This window comes from Typopeltis vanoorti, chromosome 3 (assembly GCF_054136105.1).
Source record: "Typopeltis vanoorti isolate ZY-2024b chromosome 3, IOZ_Tvanoo_1.0, whole genome shotgun sequence".
Classification (NCBI taxonomy): Eukaryota; Metazoa; Arthropoda; class Arachnida; order Uropygi; family Thelyphonidae; genus Typopeltis; species Typopeltis vanoorti.
In genome coordinates, this window is record NC_143551.1 from 167,668,551 (window position 1) to 167,693,669 (window position 25,119).

A 25,119-nucleotide genomic window follows, 5' to 3' on the forward strand; every position below is an offset into this window, starting at 1 on the left:
AAGAATTTGGATGGCACACATTCAGCCCTTTCAGTTTTCCAGCAAACCCCGACTTTATGACTCGAAGCAATTTTTCAGCTTTTATTAGCTGAAAATTTACAAATGTGTACTTATATGAGTATTTTTTTTGTGTGTATGTGTGAACATGTTGCTCTCCAACTTAATTTTCTTTTGTAACCTAATTGATAATAATAATAACAGGATGATGTAGTAAGGTTTTTTTTTTTTCACCAGAGGTCAGGCAATAGTTTTAATGGTTGATCAGCAACTTTACCATACCATGTGGATTGTAATGCACCTTGTTTCTTTGTATATATATGTATATACTCCAGATGATGACCTTCATGTGAAGGTCAAAACGGCGTGTATATTTTGGTTTATATTAAACTAATGTTTTACTCTAACATGGTAGTTGTTTCCATAATTTTTATGATGTAGTCTGGAAGAAAATTGTTGATAGGAAGTTAGTAAGTATGTAACTTTTTATGTAGTACTATCATAAGATAGTGGAAGTAATAGAAACGATTGGTATAGACTGGAAAGACAGAAGACTCATTATTTCACTATACGTGGGAGAAACTGCCATGGTGAGAGATGTATATGGTACAACAGAACCAGGTATCATTGGACGCGGAGTAAGACAAGGCTGTTCTCTGTCACCAATTTTGTTTAACATGTATTTCGAAGCAATGTTTAAAGAAGCACTGGAGAATTCAGAAGAAGGAATAAAGATTGGAGGTAGACATATATTTGCAATATAATATGGAGATGACAAGGCATTATTATCAAATACTGAAATAGGACTACAAGATCTGTTGAACAGATTACTGGAATCCAGTATCAGTTATGGAATAAAAATTAACATAAGAAAAACAAAAGTAATAAAAATAGCAAGGAAAGAGGTAAATATGAATATCAGAATAAATGGGGAAAAATTGGATCAAGTAAAGACATTTAAATATCTAGGACGTGTGATTAGCAGTGATTGAAGATGTAAAAGTGACATAAAAGCAAGAATAGCGATGGGAAGAGATGCCTTTAATAGAAAATGGAATTTATTCAGAAGTAAAATGAACAGAAACCTAAAGAAAAGACTAATAAAATGTTATGTGTAAAATGTTGCCCCCTATGCAGCTGAAACTTGGACATTGAAGAAAGAAGAAGAAGAAATTAAGATTTTGGAAAGCTTTGAAATGTGGATTTGGAGAAGGATGGAAAAAATCAAATGGACAGATAAAATAACAAATGAAGAGTTCTTAAAAAAAGTAGAAGAAGAAAGAAGTCTGTTAAAGAGGATAAAAAGAAGAAAGGGAAACTGGATCAGACATTCTGAGAGGAATGGAATAATCAGAGATGCCATTGAAGGAAAAATAGATGGAAAAAGACCCAGAGGAAGAGTAAGGAAAACAATGCTAAATGACATGCTGAATTGAGACAGGTACACAGCCTTGAAAGAGAATGCTCAGAACAGAAGAGAGTGGAAGGAAAGTTTTTGCTACTAAAAGAAGAACCTGCTCAATTGCAGAATACTTAAGAAGATCATAAGATCCTGTACCCCCCACCTCTGAGAGTATATGTCAGGAATTTGATGATGGCGACACTTTTTTTCATGCTGTTTTAATGTAATATTCACTTATTTTTTTATCTTGTTTAAAATTATGTGATGATCACTTCCACTTTCAAACCTCTGTGCACTCAGGCATCCTGAACCAGCCTATGAACAATGTCATAATCAATGAAGATTTCTTGTATCTTCTCTCTACATGAACTTGTGCACATCTTTATGTTGGAACATGGTGTTAATAATGACTAGTCCATATCCTGAGCAGAAATCCAGCTGGTACTTACAATTGTTATTACTTTTAACATTTAAATTTAAAAAAAAAAAAATTAAATTAAATTTAAAAAAAAAAATTGATCTGATAATGGGGACTCGTGTAGCTCAGTGGATGTGTGTTTGCACACCACAGCGCTTAACTGCATTAAGGAAGACTTGGTTTCAAATCTAGTCGACAACTAGAGGAAATTATTCTAAGCCTTTTTCGACCACTCTGGTTTTTTGTCCCGTAAACTCAAGAAATTTGACCGTAGAACCCACATTATTTCAGACATTAAATATGTTGTGTTAAGGTTTGGGACCACGAGATGGTGGCACTTGTGCCATCTCTCTTCACTGCGTGCCGCTTAATTAGTGATAGCCTTGGGCCAGCTATCTCTGATTGGCTGCCAGTGGAGATTGAACTGCCCACTCAGTCTCCAAAAGTTAGATAGGGTAAACGGCCTCGCCTACTCCCTGTACGGGAACAAAACGGCGTTAGCTTATTTTTTTGATCTGATAATGTTGGAGAGTCTTGACAGGTAAATTAATTTGGAAGAAAGTTGTCAATTGGAGGAAAAATTAGTAATGATGTAACTTTTTCATGTAGTACTATCATTAATGTAGCAACATCTTTCAACCTCTATTTCTGATCCAAGGAATTTTATTAAAAAGTGATAGATCTTTTCACTACTTGTATATGGGAAATATATGACTTCTGCATTACTTCAATGTTGGTATCTTTCCTGGGTCTAGCTCCCATTGATGAGACCTGAATAAATGTCAAATCCATTCTGGATAGTGGCTATTTCCATTATGCTTAGCATTATACACTTTGCATTATGGCATACTAAGGCAGTTGATGCGAAGTCACTAGCCTCTGTATATATTTTGTTGCTTAAATTTGCCAAATTGCTCTTGGACCAGTTAACAGTGCATGTTATCTATTGCCATCATCTATGGATCAGCTGTTGTCCCTTTACAACAGAATTTCCTGGGAGAGCCACCTGGGATGATTTGGCGATAAAAATGAGAAGTTATCCTCCATTTATTTTAATAAATGGAAATATATATTTAAGAATAAAGCAATTCTTTCATTTTTAAACAAATAAAGTTATTTCAATCCTTACAAAAGATGATAAAATTCTTTTATATTTCTTCCATTACGGATTCTTATTTGTTTTCATCGCTTCTTTCAATAGTCACAGGATCGAGCATTACTAATACTGAAGTTAACAATGCACTCCAATCCGTACTGAAGAATGGTTTAGAAGTGAGGTTTCCTAAGCCAGTGAAGGATCCAAATTTACCCATAAAGCATTGTCCAATTGCTCTAACCAGCTGCTTGTATGCTATTTTGGGGAAAAGCAGTTAACTTCTCATCTTTTATGGTTTTGGGAGTAAAACCTTTTAAAGAATGCAATCTGGCTTTCCTAAATATCATTCTGTTATCGATCATCTTCTCCTGCTGAAAGTATTCATTAGAGATGTTTTCCTGAATCATGAACACTTTGTATCAGGGTTTTTTTTTTATATGGAAAATGCATATGACACTGTTGGGAGATTTGGAATTCAAAGAATTACTTTACTTATTATTAGGAAAGTAACATTTGATGTTATGTTTTGACCTCTGTATTTGAGATCATCAGGAAAAACATACATATGTATAGGATGCAAGTTACATGGTACTACATTATACAACCTATAGTTTAGTCATATAGTACCGTTTGCTTAGTAACTGGATTTTCTTAGTTATATTAGACTAAATACCTACTAGTTATATTTATTTATTTATTATTATTATTATTACATGACATCTCCAAGGAGTCCAAAGACTCATCGAGGGAGGGCATCTACTCTACAACTATCCGTCTCGACCACTTAATCCACCAACTATAGCAAATCATCACTACACCAATGCCATCTACTACCCAGCACTACCACTAGTATTTTTCTGTTTGTAAATTGCGTGTTCTCAAAGCTGATTTGTCTATTTGCAGGATGAAAAAAACCAGAGTTTCCAGGAGAAAAACAACCCTGAGATCGGCTGACTCACCTTCAATTGAAAAAAAAAAAAAAAACTATATCAAGATTCCTTTCATCATGACAAGAATCGAACTTAAGCCTTTTCCAATTGAAGGGCACAGTGATCCATCATTCTTCCAATTGCACTATGGAGACAATTTTCTACTTTTATTTTCTACTTCTTTTATCATATAATTATAGTTTTTAATACCATTGCAAAATAAGAGATCCTTTTATACTTTCTTCACTTAAATATTGTATCACCTTGAAACACCAATGTCATTATCAATTTTTTTGCTAATTATATTAGTCGGCAATACATTTTATTCTCCCATTAGCAAGAAGCAGTAACATTCAGGGGTAAAAAAAGAAAGGTTCAGAAGATGCAGAAAAGTTGGAGCTTTCGCCTTTCAAGTAGCTCTTACTCTATGATGATGAGGGAAATTTTCTAGCTCTGAAGGTAGCGATTTTGCCTGTAGTTTAGACATGTCTTTGTGCAGAAGATGGGTGATCATCACTAAATGCATACCAGCTTGTTCACAGTTTCCATTCATGGGTAATCTATGAATGAAATTAATGAAGATTGATACAGTAATATTTTAGGCTGCTTCTTCTGTCTATTTCTAGATGATGATATACTTTCCTTTAAAGTGAAACAGACCTTAGTTTTATGCTTGCCAACAACAACATCAGCAAGTTGAGTACAGTTTGCATTCTTGCAGTAAACTTTGGAGCCCTAAAGATATCAACTTTTTATTTATATTTAAAGCACTTTTGGTTGTGTGGGGTATCGTGAGAAAGCCCACTCTTGAAATGTATTGGCCTACAGAATGGATTCTGAACATCTTTCGTAATGTTATGACTGAAAAACAATTTAGTCTCATCACGAAGTATCTGCATTTTCAGAATAATGAGGAATATGATCAAGCAACACATCCTTGCCCAGTGAAAAAGCAGCAACCCTCTCCAGTTGACTACCCAAGCTTTTAATAAAGAAAATGATTGAATCAACTAAGGCCATGATTTTGTTTTGATTGGAATTATGACAGGAGCAACTATGAGGCATGTGCATTGTGTGTCTGATATTTTCAAGTGCTTTGCCTGTTTGCTGAAAAATCCAACGAAAGTTGGATTTTTCAGCAAATAGGCAAAGTTTGTTTTTCCCTAACAGAAATGCTAAGGAAAAACCATCATTTCAGTGTGAGAATGTCTAACTTATTGTAAGTTTTTCCACTTGGTTATACTATAAATTAAAGATACCAAGAAATTATATACTTGGTTTAATCCTTTATCCAAATGTAAGCAAACGAAGTTTGTGCCTGAAATATAATTAGGACTGGGGCAACATATATATAAAAGCTCATGACTTCGCATCACTTGCCTTAGTATTCCATAAAGCACATATCCTTACGGGTATGTATAATGCTATGTATTATGGGAAGGGTCACTACCCAGATCAGTTTCAACCTTTATTGAGGTGAAAAAGTGAAGGGTTGCTCATCATAGGCCTAGAGTAGTTAGTATAGGGGTGCAAGGGAGCATGATAGTGTTAGGAGAAAAAAAGACAGATAGATAGCATGAGTGAGAGAGAAAAGGCCTCATCTCTTTTATATCATCATATTGCCAAAGGCTACCAGTTTTCCTTTTTCACCAATCTCATATAGATGAACAACCAAAAAAACCAATTGAAACTAAAGCGCAAAGCTGACTGATACCCAGGTGGTTAGCTCTCATCTGGGTTTGGTCTACACCGTATAGTGTTAAATCTGATATCTCCTAGAATGCTTCTTTCTAAATACGAAAAACATCTGACTGAACAATAAAATTTCCACAATACAATATTATAAAGCATTTGGATGTCATATTGCTGGTTTTCAAATCCATGTTTTTTTCTAACCTTGCATAAATGGTATTTTAATTCATTAATTATAAAAATCAAAATTCTCTTCCCATTGCTGACAGGTGGTGGGTATTGTAAAAAAAATAACCTGTTCTGTTGTAAATAGTGGCATGCCCAACACATTACATAATCTGTTCCAAATACTCAAAGCAAGAGGGTAGCTGTAGAATGCATGTTCTACTGTTTCCAATTGGTAACAGATGTCACAGATTGGATCTCCGATGTTAAAATACCTCCATTTAATAGCATTGACTGGAAGGTGACCATATGCAATTCTCCAAGCAAGATCCTTCCTGTTAGGGGGTACCCTTGAAACTTCATCAAGTTATGAAACAAAATATTGTTGTCATTACCCAACTGTGGAACTTCACAGCAAAAGAGATTCAAGATTTCTTTATACCAAATTTTACTTTTTTTAATGGAAAGCATGTCAGTTCCAAAGTGTTTCAGCAGTCTTAGAGTTAAACACAGAGTGTGGTAGTATTCAGGAACAATCTCAGCTTTTGGACCTTTATAATCATTAACTCCAAACAGGGGAAGATGAAAACCCAAGTAGTACTGGAGAAGGTCTGCGCATGTGTGATTAGTTTGCAATATTTTATGGATTTTTGAATCTGTATTGCTTAAATAGCAGAATTTTAAGACTGGAAGTCCAAATCCTCCATGCTTTGTTGATAGTTGAAGAAATTCCTTTTTAACCCCTTGGTATCGGCTAGACCAAAAAAATTGCAGAGGTTTACTATATAATTGCTTTTCTTCAGATTCTATGATGTCTGTAATATTTGTTATGTACAACTGAGCAGGAAAGATTATGGTTTTGAGTACTATGGCTTTAGAAGAAAAGGAGAGAGCGGCCCTATTTTCCAGTCTTCTAACATTTCCAAGTTCTTGTGTATAAGTTTTTGGACTGGTAATATTGGGTAAGTGGAGAAGGGAATTCCAAGTATAATGAGGGGTTCTCTCTTTGGGGTTAGTCCAAAAGGAATGCCTCCATGATCCCACTTTCCATAAACTTTTAATTTTGTCTTGTCTGCATTAATAATTAATCTGCCTTCTTTTGCTGAATTTTTTCAAAATGCCCAAAAAAATGTATATATGGAATCATTATCCTTCAAAGTTCCGACTACATTCCGACTAGGAGGCAGGTAGTTGAATTGGCATAGGCTCCTTTGATAATAGATAACAGTTTTTTTACCTACACCAATTTGCTGGAGGATTTGGAATAGAAAGGGATACCAGACATTATCAAATGTTTGAGTAAGGTCTACTGATAGCACTGCCATAGACTGCTTTTTCGTGTTAACTAAGCGGATTAGATCACGTAGAAGAAATAGATTAAATTCTACTGCTCGACCTAGTACTCCATACACCTGTGTGCTTTTAATAATATATTTCATTCCCACTTTGAGCCTGTTATTTATAATGCAGAAAAATATCTTGTAGTCAGTATTAGATAGAGAAATAGGTCTCCAGCTGCTGATTAAGGTGTAATCTCTATTAGGTTTAGGAAGGAGGACAATATGGCTTGCTACAAATTCACTTGATATGTGTCCTGATGAGAGAAAGGAATTAAATAGTGTAACTAGAATGGTAAGAATAAAATCCCAGGTCTCAAGATAAAGCTCTATCCCTAGACCATCAGGTCCTGTGGATTTTCTTGTCTGACATGCTGTAATGGGGGCTGTCAAGCCTATTTTGGATATGAACAAGAAAGCCATTAATGTTCCAAGAGTTATAATTTCCAACAGTACTATTGTCTTCAAACAGATTTTTGTAGTGTTTTTGAAAGGAGTCAAAGATGTCTTTAGTGGGTGGACATGTCTTCTCCATCAACACAGATTTAAGTGATAGTCTTTTCTTTGAAGTCTTTCACAAAATTTTGTAAATTGTCTATTGAAGAATACAGCTGAAGGGCTAAGTGCTGTTGTATTCTTATCTTAAGATTTCTTTCTTCTACTTGCCTTTCCAGTTCTATCTCTATGTTAATGTTTCTAATGATGTTGCTACATTCTATACCATTGCATTGGTTTGTTACAAACCAGCTTCTCTCTTTACAGATCTTTCAGCTTTTTTCTTTTCAGGAAAGCCTGTTCCTTGCCCCCGTATTCTGCTTTACTGCTTGTTTGAATTTTAACCACATATCCCAATTCCAGGTAACATTATTCCAATTCAAACAGAGGGTTTGGAATTTAGTTGAAAAGATCAAGGAAAAATTTGGTTGAAGTCTCCACAGTCCAGAAGAGATCTCTATTTTTTCCATGCAGTGGAACTTAAGTATAACTGGATTATGATCTGATATGTTGATGTCAAGATGTTTTATCTGAATTATCCTATTTATAAGGGAAGAGGAGATATAAATTTGATCAATATGAGTACTAGTACCTTGTTTCATGTATGTGTATGCCTGGAGATTAGGATTGTGATTCCTCCATATTTCTACTAGTTGAGCATTGTCAAGACATATTTTAAACTGTGCATATCCCACTTTTCCACTCCTGGCATGTCCTCCTATTTTGCCTAATGTGGGGTTTTCAATACAATTCCAGTCTCCAACTGCTATGATGTACTGGGCACCATATAAATATGGCTCCAATTCCTGGAAGAATTTTTCATCTAACTGTTCCATTGGATGGAGCATAAACATTTATAAACCTTATTACACATCCATAGTATTTCCAGTGTATTGTCAAGATTCTCCCTTCTACATCCTTTTGGTTATTATTATTATTATTATTATTATTATTATTATTTCGGGTTACTCCAGGGAGTCCTTAGACTCATCGAGGGAGGCCCTAAACATCATGTCCACACAACTATTCGACATTCTCACGGTATCTATCATACCTTGCCTTGAACTCGCTCACTGTCATAGCACCCACAACAGACTCTGGCAGCTTATTCCCCTCATTTACCACTCTAAAAGTAAAGAACCCAGCTCTAACACCCCTGCTAACCACACTCTTGCCCAGCTTCCATAGGTGTCCCCTAGTTCTCCCACCACCAGTCCTGATCTCAAAAATATCCTCTGAATTAATCCTATAGAATCCTTTTAGCAATTTGAATGTCTCAATCATATCTCCCCTTTTCTACCTATCAACTAGTTTCTGCGACCCACAAATCTTCAACCTGTTCTCATATGGTTCATTCCATAGACCTACTATCATCTTAGTCACTCGCCTCTGGATCCTCTCCACCTCCTCCCCATCAAGAAGGAACCGTGGTGACCAAATCTGGGCACAGTAGTTGAGATGAGGTCTTATCAGGGCTCGGTACAGAGGTACAATAACTTGCTTATCTCTGCTCGTCAAGGTATTTTTCAACAACCAAGTGAGTTGATGAGCTGATTTAGGTACTTTTGCAATGTGCCCCCTAAACTTCATCTCCTTATCCACCAACACTCCCAAGTCCCTGGCCTCATCAATCTCTTGGAGTACAGTTCCACCAATGTGGTATACTGCTGCCAATCTTTTCACCCCAAAATGCATAACCTTACATTTTGTCACATTAAATTGACATCCATTCTCCTTAGCACAGAACTCCAATCTATCTAAGTCATCCTGCAAGACTTTGACATCTTCTGCATTCACTATTGCCCTACCCAACTTTGCATCATCAGCGAACAAATGAACTGTTCCACTTAGATCCTTTCCTATATCATTAATGAACAGATTAAACAGCAGTGGTCCAAGAACAGAACCCTGCGGCACACCACTAGTCACAGGCCGTCTTTTGGACTCTACTCCTGAATAAACTGCTCTTTGATATCTCTCCATCAACCACCCACCTATCCATCTCACCAACCCCATATCCATTCCCATATGTAGTTTACGGATTAGAATTCCATGTGGTATCCTGTCAAACGCTTTTGCCAGATCCAGCAGTATCACTGTAAACCCATTTCCCTTATCCAGTTCTGCCGTCACCTTGTTATAAAACTTGAGCAAGTTACTGAGGCATGATCTACCCTTCACAAAACCATGCTGTCCCCTGTACAGTATCTCATTTTCATCAATCCATTCCTGTATTTTTCCCTTGACTACTTTCTCCAAGACCTTAACAACGACTCCTGATATGCTGATCGGTCGGTAATTTTCCACCATAGTCTTGGATCCTTCTTTGTGCAGTGAAACTATTTTCCCCTCTTTCCATGCCTTCGGGACTAAACCAGACCCGAGACTCAGATTGAATAACATGGTCAAGGGCACTGATAATTCCTTAGCCGCTTCACGCAAGACCCATGCCGGTATACCATCCAATCCCACAGATGTATTCACATTAAGGTTCTGTAATAGACTATTCACCTTCACTTCATTCATCACAATTCCCGTATAAACTAATGGTTCCTTCATTTTTTCAATGTCACCACCTGGATTGATATACTTTTGCAAAGTGCGCGCTCAGTAACTCCACTATATCGACTGGTTCAGTGACCTCCTTGCCATCGTCATTCCTTAAAATCATTTTGCCATGTACAGTTTTTTCCTTGCTTGCAGCATATTGAAAGAACTGTTTGCGATTCTCTTTTGCTTGCATAGCTAGTTTCCTTTCATAATCGGCTTTTGCTGTTTTTACCACATTTGTTACCCTTCTGGCCTGCACTTTGTACCGTTCGTGTGCCTGCAGGTCACCCCTTTCTTTAAATTCCCTCCACAGTTGTTTCTTTTTTTTGCAGCTCAAGCTTAATGGTGTTATTCATCCATTTAACCCCTGCTTGTTTTACTATCCGGACCCTAGGTATACAATCAGCTATAACCTCCTGTAAATGCTCCTTGACCACTTCCCATGCTCTATCAACGTCCAGCCCTTGCAGTTGTACATGCCATGGCACTGATCCAAGCAATCTCCTAAGCTTGTCAAACTTGCCAGCATGGTAATTCCACATATACCCTGTCTTAATCAAAAATTCCACACCTTTAGCCACCTCCCGGGTCAAGACCTTATGATCACTCTCACCATGGTTATAAACCTTATTACACATCCACAGTATTTCCAATGTATTGTCAAGATTCTCCCTTCTACAACCCTTTGGATATTACAGAATGACCCATGGAGGAGGGCAAGAATAAGAACTCCTACTCCAGCCCTGTTAAATCTTCCAAAGCAGTGGATATCTATCTGTTAAACCTTTTATATCTTTATATCTGCAGAAGTATGTTTCTTTGAGAAACAAAAACCTGATATTATGGCGTAGCATAAGTTTCCATATAGTTTCTTGTTTAATTTGCCTATGGAATCCTCGTACATTTAATGAGGCAATGCAGAAAGGAGATGCTCTGATTATTGAAGTGGCACTATGAAGTCTTGAACTTCTAAATTTTGGATGAACCCGATGAGGTCTTTAATCTGTGAAGAAGCAATTGTGTAACCTTCTTCTTGTAAACTGTGTTCCAGTTGCTTTCCATTACTTCAGTTTCATGGCTGTCATTTTTGATTTAGAAACTAGTTATTTTCTTTTCATGTAGATCATAGGTTCCCAAAGTGGGCGGTACTGCCCCCCAGTGGGCGCTGAAGCCTTCTGGGGGGGGGGGCTATAGTGGGATCAGAAGCTTTTGGGGGCGTTCAGGCGGTCTAGGGGTCGGTGGCTCTTTATAGAAGAAATTAATAATATATATTTAAAAATTAATTATTTTCGTGATTTTGCGATTAGATAATCATTTAAAATTTAAATATTGCATTTTAATTCATCTTATGCCAGTCTTACACGATTAATTTTTTTATCAATTTTTCTGTTTCAATTATTTAATCATTTGAAAATTTACCATGTCAGATAGAAATGTCAATTTTCTATGTCAATGAGAAAATAGAGCATGTATATATGTATAATAGATTATGTTTACAGTAGCAAATATGTTCGTTATATTTCATTTCAAAATATATATAAAATATATAAAACCTTTTCTAATTGATTTGTACAAAAATAAACCCAATTTTATATAATTTAATATTTCAAGTAAAAATAATAATGGCAAGAAAGAAATAAAATCGTAAATTTTAGTTAGCCTAGTTAGTACTAACTTATATTGCTAACTAGAGAGAAAAATCAAAGCAAATATTATTCAAAACTTATTATACTGTTTTCTGTGGTTATGTTTTGTAGGTTTGTTGTTTATATCTTGTGTGATTATTTTATTTATTAATTATTATTTATAATTATTCGGACAATGTCGTGGTCGGACGAACAAAATGCGCTTGAGTGCAAAATAAAAAATTTAATGTGCCTTACAGGATATTTTAACTTCTATTTTTTATATACTTAAAAAATTTATTCATTTTTTGCTATTGTAAAAATTGATCTTGCCATACAGGCTTTAGTCTATCCACGCAGCAGACGAGTCTTAGCTAGTAGTATGTCGGTCAACTATTACGTAGGTAATTCACTCAATTCAGCACGTTTTTGACAGGAATATGGGTGCTTGCAGTGACTTCTTCAAAGCACGAGTATGATGGTATCGCAAACAAGTCAATGCATGCAAGTCGATTTGGGCTAGATTTCAAATCTATAAATACCAGTGGTTTAGGAATAAGTTTCATTATTTTTTGTGTGCTTTGCCAACAATCATCAGTCGAAAGTGTAATAGATAAGTGGAGTCATACAAAGTGTAAATTAAATCTTTTATTTTGTGAATATTTTTGCAAATTTTATTACTTCATTATGTCTGAATATAAGAAGAAATGTCGACAGTACAGTATTGAGTATTTGAAATATGTTTTATTCAGTCTCAAATATTTGAAATATGGTTTTATTCAAACTGTTATAATGGGGGGTGTTACAAAATTTATGTCTTGCAAAGTGGGCGGTGGCCAAAAAAAGTTTGGCCACCTATGATGTAGATGATAACTGTACTTAGAAAACTTTGAATCAGTAAACTTTATTATATTTTCTTTAATTGTATCTCTTACTTTCTCTTTATTAGCATGAGTTGGCTCTTCATAATCCATCAACTCTTCTTATCCTGAAGAGTTTTCATTTGATGATCCACAGCCTTCTCCCTCTTTACATTTTTTATTACTTCTTTTTCTTTTAGTTGTCGTTCTTTTTTTTAAAATTTTTTTGTTTATCTTCAATTATTTTTATTAATTCGTCTTTCCTTTTTGATGATCTTGTCTGCATATTAAGTTCTTTCAGTTGTTTTACTTGCTTTTCTCTTTCTTCTCCAGTTTCTCCTTGCAGTTGAATGTTTTTGCATTTCATTGTGTACCTGTTCAGGTGTAATTTTAGGTTCATTATTGGTAATTTCAACCGATGTTCCATCAGTATTTGACTGGAAAAGTTGCTCCTGCAGATTCGGAATTTTGGGCTAATTTCTAACTGATTTGGTCGTGCACTTTTTATGATTTTACCAAGTGTAGCTTGCTTAAAAGTGCCATCTTTACTGGAATATCTGGGAACTCTTCATTATGCCTCTTTTATATATATATATGGTGTTCTAATTGGCTCTACAGAAGCTCCTACTCTATCCACAAAAGTTCAAAGATATTATTATTACAGGTGTTAACGTGGTGTTCAGAACTTTCGTATTTCTGACAAAGTTTGAGGCACTGATTAGCGATATGTCTGATCTCCATGCAGTTGAAACATTTAGATTTGGGACAGTTACTACCTAAGTAGTGATTGTATGAACTGCAATGCAGGCATTGACGTTGTACTCCAGGATAGTTTGCCATAACTTGAGTTGTACCAATGTTGACAAAATTTGGTACGAGCATCTTCATATCCATTGTGAAGGTGACATCACCAGAAAACCAATTTGGATCTTCACTTGACAAACCCTTTCGTATATTACTAATCTTGCCCCATTTCGAAAATTTCTGTATAAGAATTTCATTACTATTCTCTATATATTCCATCGGAAATCTTTCGATTTTTACTGTTTTTACCTGGCTCCTGACCATTACAGGAATAACTGTGCTGCCTTCGAAAGTAAAATCCTGTAATAGTTTGTCCCTTGTTTCCACATCTTTAACTACAATTAAATATTTCCCTCCATTGTAAGGAGTGAAAGAATAAATCTTGTTTGCTCCGACTATCTCTTTTTAAACCTTAGTTACCCGTCTCGCTTCTTCACAGCTGGGAATTTCAATTCCTAAAGTTCACACCCTTGGAGGAATTGGTACCATTATCTCAAGTGGGAAAAAGACAATAACTTCTGCGTTTAATTGGAAAGAAAAAACTTTCAGTCGTAAGACTGAGAATAAAATAAAACAATCCTAATATTTATTAAAAGAAACCAGTGCTATTGGGGACGAAAAACCACCACTAGCACCAGTAAAATAAATTAAAGTGAAAAACAAATGAAAGAAAAACAAAGTACTTATCTTGCCGAAAACCAAGATCTTGTCAGTGGGAGCCAGACCCTTATTGAGATCTCGTCAGTCAGAGCTAGACCCTGAGGTGATACTAAGGTTGAAGTAATGCCGAAGTCATATTTTCATACAAGTCATACAAGTAGCCAAAAGGTGCCACACCTTATTATTAAAATACTCTAGATTAGAGATTGTTGTTGGAAGTTTTTTCACTTGGTTATACTGTAAATTAATTTATACTTTAATTTAATTAATAGTATAACCAAGTGGAAAAACTTCCAAAAAAAAATATATGAGATGATTTTACATCAAGTCTGATCTTCATTAATCTACCATAACACACTTGTATCTACTAGTAGTATACAGTAACTCACGAGCCAGCATAAGAGCGAATACACGCTTTCCATTGTTTAAATGTGTTCAAGTATTTTTCGCTAGAGATGTTAACTGTTGTTACTTGCTTTCTAAAAATTTTTAGATTGTGTTATTTCCTGATGCATACCAAATAACCCAAATCACTCCCCAAACACCCTAGATCTCTTCCTCACCAATGAGACCTCTCCAAATGCACAGTGAAAGTAGTGATCCCCCCCCCCCCCCCCCCCAGGTAATTCTGACACCAATCTATTGCTCATCTCTTCCCCCATGCAAAAACCCTTACACAGACAATCCCATACAAGAATAGTTTGGCATTATAACAGTGCCAAAGTGGGACAGCCTCTGCAACTTCTATGTCACATTCCAATGGTTGGACTATTGCTTCCGACCTTCCAACCCAAACATAACTGAACTTATTACCAAAGTAATCCTCACCGGCATGGAAACATACATTCCACACAGTACTCTGAACTGCCATTCCCTAACTAAACTCTGGTTCTCCAAAAGATGTGCCAAGGCTGTACAGATGAAACACCAGACCTACCATAACTGGCTGAAATCAAGAATTTCATCCTCCTTTAGAGCTTATACTGAAATAGATGCAAAAAAAAAAGCATTCAATGCTTCCAAAGTAGAGTTCGAAAGAGCAAAAAAGCAGAAAACTAGTAGCCTGTCCAAATGGCAGCCGAGCCTTTTAGTCTCTCGCCAAAGCAATTGGCCGTAACTTCTGCCTAACATTATTCCCATCCTCATCATACCCAGATGGCTCTGCATCATCACCCACATAAAAAACCAGTCTTCTGGCTTCACACTTTGCTTCCAATGCATGCATAACTGATGATGGTAAATGTCCCCCAACCATTCCAGACACCAAACATACAAGACCCCCTATATCCTTTTGCCAGGATGAGATCAGAAAAATACTGCCTAAATTAGACACAAAAAAATCTCCTGGCCCTGATGGCATTCCTCCAATTGTCCTGAAAGTTTGTGCACCAGAACTGACTTCTATCCTATGTCACCTATATATATACTCTCTTACTCCACTGGAATCTATCCCACAAACTGGAAATTGGTCTATATTCAGCCCATTCCCAAGATGGGTGACAAGTCACTGCCATCCAACTACTGCCCTATCTTGCTTACCTCAGTCCTGTCTAAAGTAATTAAAAAATCAATTCCCAACTCCTACACTACCTTGAAAACACCCACCTAATAAACGACTGCCAGTATGGATTCTGTCGTGGCCGATCTACAGGAGACTTGCTCACATATGTCACCTATCTCTGGACAAATGTTATTGAGAAGTTTGGTGAATCTCAGCTGGTTTCACTTGATATCTCCAAAGCCTTTGACCCGGGTCTGGGACAAAGGCATACTAAGCAAACTACCATCATTCGGTGTGACCCAGGACTTCTGTAGTTGGATTGCCAGCTTTCTGTCTGCTGGACGTGCATTGTGTGTGATGGTGGATGGCTCCCTAACCTATCACTATCCAATTAATGCTGGGGTTCTGCAATGTTCTGTCCTCTCACCAACCCTCTTCCTGCTATATATCAATGGTCTACTTCAGTTGACCTCCAACCCAATACATAGTTTTGCAGAGGACAGCACACTACACTCCTCGCTTTCATTTAACAAACTCACATCAACCACCACCACCTTCAATTCTGATCTCCAAGCCATCCTACAATGGGGTTCGGATAACCTCATCAATTTCTGTGCTAATGAAACCCAGTTCTGTCCTATTTCTCATAAAAAAGAACCATTTTTTTCCCCCAGTATCTTTTTTGACAATACCCAAATTTCCATTCAGTTTGAGATCTCTCTTCTTGGAATTACCCTCAGATGAAACCTCTCCTGGCATAAACACATCACAACCACTGCATCCTCAGCTTCAAAAAAACTAGGATTTCTCTTTCGTTCAAGACGTTACTCACCCCTGAACAGCTGTTAACATTATACAAATCACAAATCTGCCCAGCTATTGAATACTGCTCCCACATATGGGGTGGGGCCCCTAAATGCTCTCTCAAAATGTTTGAATCAATAGAGGGGGAGAGCAATTAGACTTATTAATGAACCATCTCTTACCAATATTCGTCCCTCACTTTCGCACAGATGTTTGGTTTCTGCAGTATGTATATTTTACAAATATTTCCATGGGAAATGCTCATCTAAAATAATATCAATAATTTTTCTACTCACTACTAAGCTCGTTGGAACACATGCAGCTGCTGCTCAACATCCCTTCACAGTACACCTAGAAACAAACAGAAGTTTATTTCCTCCTCCTTCATGAGAATGATAGACGAGGAGAGAATGGGAACAGTAAAAGATAGAGAATGAGAGAGAGTTATGGGAATGATAGAAGAGGAGAGAATGGAAACAGTAACAGAGAGAGAATGGTAAGAGGTGTAATGTATGGTGACTCAATGATCCATGGTGTGCAAGATAGGATGTGTGAGGAATGTTTGCCTGGAGGAACGAGAGAAACTGTGGCTATGGCAATTAAGAGGGGTAAAAGGGTGGATGAGATGATTGTGATGGTAGAAACAACAAATGACTTGAGATGTAATGTAAATTGGGCAGCAAGAGATGTATGAGATTCTTTCTTAAGGTAAGTACAAAAGAAGATGCAGAGAGGAAAGATAGTGTGCGTGATTCTAGGTATGATAATGACGAGCTGAGCAGAAGAGCAGTAATATTGAATATCACAATAGCTAGAATGTCTCAGAAGAGTGGATTGGAATATGTGGATGCTTGGAGGGCAGTTGAGGACAGACAGAAATTATATACGAAAGACAGCTTGCATTAGAATGAGGAAGGACATAGACATCTGGAGAGATTGCTGTTCTGAAGGAGTCAGTGTGTCAATGCAGGGAAATAAGAATGCCCAAGGTGGATGGTAGCAGGGGTGGCCTCTTGTGGGAAAGGGTACTTGGGAGAAGGGGGACAACATCAGGTAACGCTGAGCCCAGTGGAGTCTAGACGGGATAATGCTAGGTATAGAAATAGTGCATTTTTATGCTTTATACTAATGCCAGGAGTATCCAGAATAAAGGAGAGGAATTGGTGGCGCTGATAGCCTGGCCAAAGATTATTGGGATCATTTAGACATGGTTGACAGAAGAGGATATAATAATAGGAATAGAAGTAGCAAGGTACAGCATTTTTCGGCACGATAGGAGGGGAAAGCGTGGTAGTGGAGTACTGTATATGATAAGTGACAACTTATATACTCTAAGAGTGGAGGCTTTGGAAGGCAGTGACACCAATGATTTTGAAAGCATATGGTGAAAGGTAGAGGTAGGCAAGACATGATATTTACTGGGGTGTTGCTACTGACCAAGGAGCACAGAGGGTGGGTACCAGGAGATGTTTGGCAAGTGCAAGAAGAATGATTGTTATGGGAGATTTTAACTACAGCAGTATAAATTGGGAAGAGGAAGATGCAAGTAGCAATAAGGGAATGAAATTTCTAGAATTATTGAGGGAGACAAATGTCTTAAGCGACATGTAATAGAGGGAAGAAGAGGTTCAAAAGTTTTGGATTTGGTTATAGCATCAGAAGAGTTGATAATAACCGAGATGACATCTCTCCCACCAGTTGGAGAGAGTGACCATGTGGTTTTGACTTAGAAGATGAATAGGTATGCAGGAGTATCAAAGAGACAGGAACATATGTGGAATTATAGGGCAGGCATTTAGACATCAACTTAGAGAAGTTTCATGAAGGGAGGAATTGGAAGAGCAGGATATCGTTAGTGCTTGGGAAATTCTGAAGGAATATTTGTTAACAGCAATAGTAAGCTGTATTCCACAAGTGAAGAAGAGGAGACAATTTGGTATAAAGTGGATGACAAACAATATTAAACAAGGATTGCATGTGAAAAAGAGGCTAATGAAGAAATATGAGATGACAGGTGAAGAGAAGATACATGAAGAATATAAGCCACGCCAGGAGAGTGACTAGTATGGTAAGGAAGGCGAAACTGGAATATGAGAAGAGATTAACCCTAAGATCCAAAGAAAATCCCAGGCAATTTTTTAGCTATGTGGCCAGTAGGAGGAGAAATAATTGTGGAAGAATGACATTGTGGGATAAAAATGGGAATAGAGTTACTAAAGCAGAGGACATAGTGGAATTGTTCGTGAACACTTTATTGGTGTATTTCATCCTAGAGGAGTAAATTTTAATACTAGAGGGATAGGGCAGTTTAGAGGTTTATAATAGTCTCCTCCTGCCCCATTTATAATATAATGGTGCAGGAGGAGCACATGTTCCAAATACTGAGTACTCTGGATGTCAGTAAAGTTGTGATGATGGGACTTGATGGTATTTCACCACGAGTTTTGAGAGAATATGGTAAGGAACTGACAGCTCCTTTGACCTGTTTAATCAATGAAAGTCTGGCTACAGGAAAGGTGCCCAGGGAATGGAAGGAAGGTAAGATAGTGCCATTGCATAAGGGCGGTAGCAGACTGGAAGTGTCTAATTATAGGCCAGTTTGTGTGTCATCAGTAGTTATTAAGATCTTGGAGAAATTAGTTAGGCACCATATACAACATTGGGCAGATGAGGATAATGTTATCTGTGAGAGTCAACATGGATTTGTGAGGGGGTGCTCTTGTTTTAGTAATATGCTAGTGTTTTATAACCTGGTAGAGGGTTACAAATGGGGTCCCACAGGCAGGACCGTCCTTCTCTATAAAGGGGCTCGGGTGCAAGAAACCTTTTGCGGCCCTAAAATATTTTTCAAAGGTAAAAATTAAAGGATTCGAAATAAACATATTGTAAAACCTCTTACCTGCAAATGATTTTGCCACAGGAAAAAAAAAAAAAAAAACATTCGAAATATAATACGTTTCAGCAAATTCTGTAACGACTGTGCCCATTCGATTGTGGGGCCCTGGAGCCTTGCATCCACTGCACCCCCCGAGATGACCGGTCCTGCCCACAGGGCTCAGTATTGGAATCTATATTGTTTAACCTTTATATCAATGACATTGTCAGTGGATTGCAGGAATATATTCAGTTGTTTGCGGATGATGTGAAGCTAGGAAGGGTTATTATTAATAGTGCAGATGTGGTTACCCTGTAAGAGGATTTGAATAAGCTAGACAGATCGGCAAATGAATGGGAGTGTCGGTTTAATGCAGCAAAATGTAAGGTCTTGAGGTTAGGGATGCTGCATACTCTATGGGAGGAGCTATACTGGAAGAAGTAGGGGACACAAGAGATCTTGGGTTGATTATTGATTGAAACCTGAAATTCAAGGGACATATTGCAAAGGTGGTGAAGGTAACATAGAGGATTGCTGCAATAATGAAAAGGATGCTGACCTGCAGAGATAAAAGAGTTATCATTCTTTTGTATATGACCCTGATCAGACCACACTTAGACTATGGTTGTCAGATTTGGTCCCCAGGATTTAAAGGGGATAAATTAACTGTGGAAAGGGTACAAATGCAGATAACAAAGAGAGTTTCAGGACTGTACGATGTTAATTATGAGGATCGGCTGAAGGAATGTGGACTGCAGAGTTCGGTGGATAGAAGGAGAGGTGATATGCTTGAGACTTTTAAACTATTGAGAGGTGGTTATAAGGTTGACATTGGGGAGTTCTTTCGCTTGGTTGAACAGTGGAAAGAGTGATGACAAGGGGCCATTCCTGGAAGTTACGAAAGGAAACTGTGAGCAAGAGGGTGAGGAGTGGTTTCTTTGCATGGAGGGTGATTGAACCATGGAATGCATTGCCTGATAGAGTGGTGAGAGTGAGAACGGTCAATGACTTTAAGGAGTGGTATGATAGACTTTTTGTTTCCTAGGAGGGACCTCCCACGATGAGTCTTGATAGACTTGTGTTTCCTAGGAAGGACCTCCTGCAATGTGTCTTTTGACTCCTTGGAGGCCTAAATAATAATAATAATAATAATCTCTGCAATTGCTGCACTGTGGAAACAGTCCACCCCCCCCCCCCCCGCTGTGTTTCCCAAGAACTACAATGCACAGTCATTTAAATCAAATATAAACCAGTTCTTCCTTTCCCAACCCACTACCCATACACTGTACTAATGTACTATAGGTTGAACAACCAACCTCTTGTGTATGGGCACAACATTTAAAAAAAAAAAAAAAAAATTATTATATAATTTTTTTTTCAACTGATACCAAGAGGTTAAAAAGGAATATCTTCAACTATCAAAGAAGCATGGAAGATTTGGCCTTCCACTCTTATTAAAAATTCTGCTTTTAAGCAATACAGCTTCAGAAATGCAGAAAATATTGCAGCCCATTCACACACGTGGAGACATTCTCTTTACTACCTGGGTTTTCATTTTCCTCTGTTTGGAGTGAATGATATCCAAAAGCTGCGATTGTTCCTGAATACTACAACATTCTATGCTTAACTCTATTACTGCTACAACACTCTGGCATTGACATTCTTTCCATTAAAAAAAGTAAAATTTAGTATAATGAAATCTTTAATTTCTTTTGCCACAAACTTCCACAGTTGGGTTCTGACAACAACACTTATGTAACAGTGTTACATGACTTACTGAAGTTCCAATTATACCCTAACAGGAGTGATCTTGCTTGGAGAATTGCATATGGTTGCCTTCCAGTCAATACCATCAAATGGAGGTAGTTTAACATCAAAGATACAATATGTGGCATCTTTACCAATTGGAAACAGTAGAACATGCATTCTACAACTGCCCTCTTTCCCTGCATATTTCGAACAGATTATGTAATGTGTTGGACATTCCATTACTTACAATAGAAAAGGTTAATTTTTTTGTAATACCCACCAATTCTCAGCAATGGGAAGGGAATTTTGATTTTTATAATTAATGAATTAAAATACCATTTATGGAAGATTAGAAAGTAAAAGAAATAAATGCTTTTTAGTGGTGGATAGAAGACAGAAGGGGTTGAGTAAGGAGGCTTTTAAAATTGTTGAGTTATTTACAGAATTGATAATGGGGAGATTTTTTGAATGGCAGAACACAGAGAAAGAAGAAAATTGTGGGCCATTTTTAGAAGTTAGAAAAAGTACTAAGAGAATGAGAGATGGATGTTTTGCCTGATAATATGATAAATGTGCAGATGGTGAATGCATCTAAAGAATGGTAACATTCTTTAGATGCTTCTAAAGAATGTTACCATTCTTTAGAAGCATCTAAGAATTTATATATCTAAGAATGGCTTCCCATGATGAGTCTTGTGACTCCATGGTGGTCCATATATATAGTTTATATATATATATGTTATAGATGCATATTTTCTAGTTATGGGAAACTTAAAGTATATGATAACAACATAACAGTTATAGGCATGGAAGCACTTAACTTGAATTGAATAAAAATAAAATGGAACAGGCAAAAATATTGTATTGCTCAGGCACCTGAATCAGAAACTTAGTAAATTACGAAGAAACTGTTAAAACAGAATAAATCTGGTTTGGGGTTTTTATGATCAAACACAAATATTTAGAAAAATATCTGGCCTGGTTGCTGAGTGGTCAGCATATCCGCTCTCCAGCCAAAAGGCTGCAGGTTCGAATCCTGCCATGAGCATCGATGTTTGTGATTGTCTGTGAAAATACTAGTGGTAGTGATGATGGGCGGTAGTTGTCGTAGATGATGATGGTGGTTGCGGTTCATTGTAGTTGGTGGAGACAGAGAGTTGTAGAGTAGGTGCCCTACCTCGATGAGTCTTTGGACTCCTTGGAGGTGTTACGTAATAATCTATCTCTCCAAAGAAACTGAAGTTTATAGAAACCCTACTGTTTTTATAAACCTATAGTATTCAGTAATAAGTACCTTCAGGTGCTTATTATTGTTCAGGGATTTCAGTTGTGCAGAAGGGAAAGCAAAAATTGGTTTTGAAAATAAGTATATGAAAAAAATAAATAACTGTATGGAGTAAGACAAAAACTGATGAAATCATAGAAGTATTAAGCTGCTTTATTCAGGTAATAACAAGAATCAAGAGGATGGAGAGAAAGTTGGTGATTTGAATGTGTGTACAGAATGATGCCTGCTGAAAGTCTTTTGCAAATTCTCACAAATGGAGGTGTGGAAGGAAAAATGCTTCCATCAAGACAAAGAGGAAACAGATAGAAAACATTATAAATGCAGTTTAACTAAATTCTTGTAGAAATCTCAACAGTGGCATATATTTCAGGTGTGCTGTAAACCTGGAAAATTTATGAAGAAATAATTTTTGATCAGATATTTATTCGAAATAGTCATGAACTGTTACAAATATCGAGACATTCACAGTGTGATTGTAAATCAGATAAGGCAAGTGGTTTGCCATTGCAGGATCTTTTGACTAGTCATATATGAAGAGAAAATGATGCCATTCCCTGTATGGAGTCTGAGATGAAGCATCTGCAGGTATTTGTAATAGCTGAAGGTGAGCAGTGATTGTGCAGCAAATATGCTGACACATTCACAGTGACCGAAATTTGCATGACACTTAAAAACATGGCTGTTAACAGCACAGGTATCTTAGTTCTCCATAGATTTCCTGAAGCCAAGAAGTGCAGTGCAGTTAGTTATTTCCTGTGGTTTCCTTTTAGATAATTGTGTGGTATTTTTAATGACATTTATTTTTATCCTTCTCAACAATAGAAACAGTGAAGGTAATTTATTATTATTATTCATGCCACCTCCAAGGAGTCGGAAGACTTATTGCAGGAGGACACCCACTGTAGAACTCTGTCTCCACCACTACACAGAAACTCTGCTACCAATCACCAACAATGCCATCTACTGCCCATAACCACCACAGCTAGTATTTTTTGTCTGTAAATTGTGTGTGTTCTGAAGGGCCGATCTGTCTTTATGAGGGATGAAAAACCCGAATTTCTGTGAGGAAAAACCCTGCTACCTCCATATGAGATCAGCTAACTCACCTTCAATTGAAAAAAAAGTCCATATAAAGATTCCTCCCATCATGACGAGAATCGAACTTAGGCCTTTTTCAATCGAAAGGCGCAACATACCGTCGTTCTTCCAATTACGCTTTGGAGGCGCTTATGTACATCTTTTTCAAGCTAATAGTATGAGGTAAAGTTAAAAATGGTTAAATTTGGTAAACTATGTCTGCCTTCATCCAAATTTATGTAACCCTCACATCTCGGAAACAAAGGGTTGACCTGAAGTATAAAAAGAATGTTTTTTCTTAATCAAGTAAATTTTGCAATAAAGTAATGATTTTTTTAAAAATAATTTTGCCTTACCACAGCACACCCACTGGAATACCTATTGCATGCCACTTGCTTAGATAAGTAACATGGCTACAGATAGACTGGACTGAAAAGTTGTTGATCTTGATTGTTCAGTCCACTTTGGGAATATGAGGAAGATGATTTCATGTTGTTATATGAGAAAATCTGTACTAATAAAATATGTTTTCGTTAAAATTTTGCATGAATGACAGTCTTTTGCCTTTAGTAGTGAATGATATTTACTTTTTTTGAACATTTTATTGGTTATAGCATTAACAGCCGTTGTTGCTGTGAATGGACTGCCATATCTTTGCAAGACAGATGAAGTTGGAGAAATATGTGTTAGTTCATATGGTACAGCTTCCTCATACTGGGGATTGCAGGGCCTTTCTAATGCAGTATTTAAAGTAAGTATATTCCTGATAATTTTATTTATTATATTATATGTATCTCTTGTATATCATGTGTGATTTAACACCAAAATTAATTCAGTGATATCTCCAAATTACAATTCATAATTTTTTAAAAATGATCTTTAGTGAATGAATTCAGCATTAATGGTAATTATCCTTAATGAATGATATTAAGAATTTTTATTCCTTTCTTTTTTAATAATGGCTGTATATATATATATATATATATAGGCTTCATATTTCTGAGCTCGATATTTCTATATTTCTGAGCCCAATATATTATTATCAGCAGTACCATTGACAGGGTGTAGTAGAGGCAGCCTGCCTCGTGGTGCGGCTTAATAAGGATGCTCATTCAGCCATATTGCAGTAGGCGGCGTCGCTATGCTAACAATTCCCATTAGCATAGCAAGTGCGGAAAGAAGTTTTTCCAAGTTTAAACTGATTAAAAATTATTTGCAAACAGCAATGACCCAAGAAAGATTGGTTGGTCTAGGAACTATATCGATAGAGGCGGACATAGCTTATAATTTAAATTTAGAAGAGCTTATAAACAGTTTTATTGTGCGATATCCCCATAGAGCAAACATTTAATTAATATTATGAAATTGTTTTGCATTAATGTTTCTCTTGTAATAAAAAGAAAATAGCAACTAGAGATTTTCTTATATTTTTGTCTTATAATCCATCAGGGGCAATATTTAATTGTTTGCCTCAGGGCACGATCTAATCTGGCGACGACCCTGATTATCAGTATTATAATTGCTATTATTTGGATACCTCCATGGAATCGCCATCTATGGACACAGTTGTGAGGAGTTCCAAATTGTTTTTTGATTGGAAAGCCCTGAGTTCACATCCTGTTTATGATATGGAAAACTTTTCTAAGGGCTGAGTTGGTCTTACACTAAGGCAGCAGAGGATTTCATCCTGCACACACACACTTAAAATTATTATTATTACATGAAGCCTCCAGGGAGTCAGATATTCATTGAGGGAGACTGCATATCACTCACACCATGTAATACACCCTCTAGA

At 36.8% G+C, this 25,119-nt stretch overlaps 1 protein-coding gene across 1 annotated transcript in view; it reads left to right on the plus strand.

Moving 5' to 3' along the window:
* The window catches only part of LOC150108732 (disco-interacting protein 2-like), a 936,780-nt gene that overhangs the window by 547,770 nt on the left and 363,891 nt on the right, over window positions 1-25,119 (plus strand). The window contains exon 24 of the mRNA XM_090416186.1: window positions 23,939-24,075. Within this exon, the coding sequence (XP_090272312.1) occupies window positions 23,939-24,075 (137 nt within the window). The remainder of the gene's footprint in view (window positions 1-23,938; window positions 24,076-25,119) is intronic.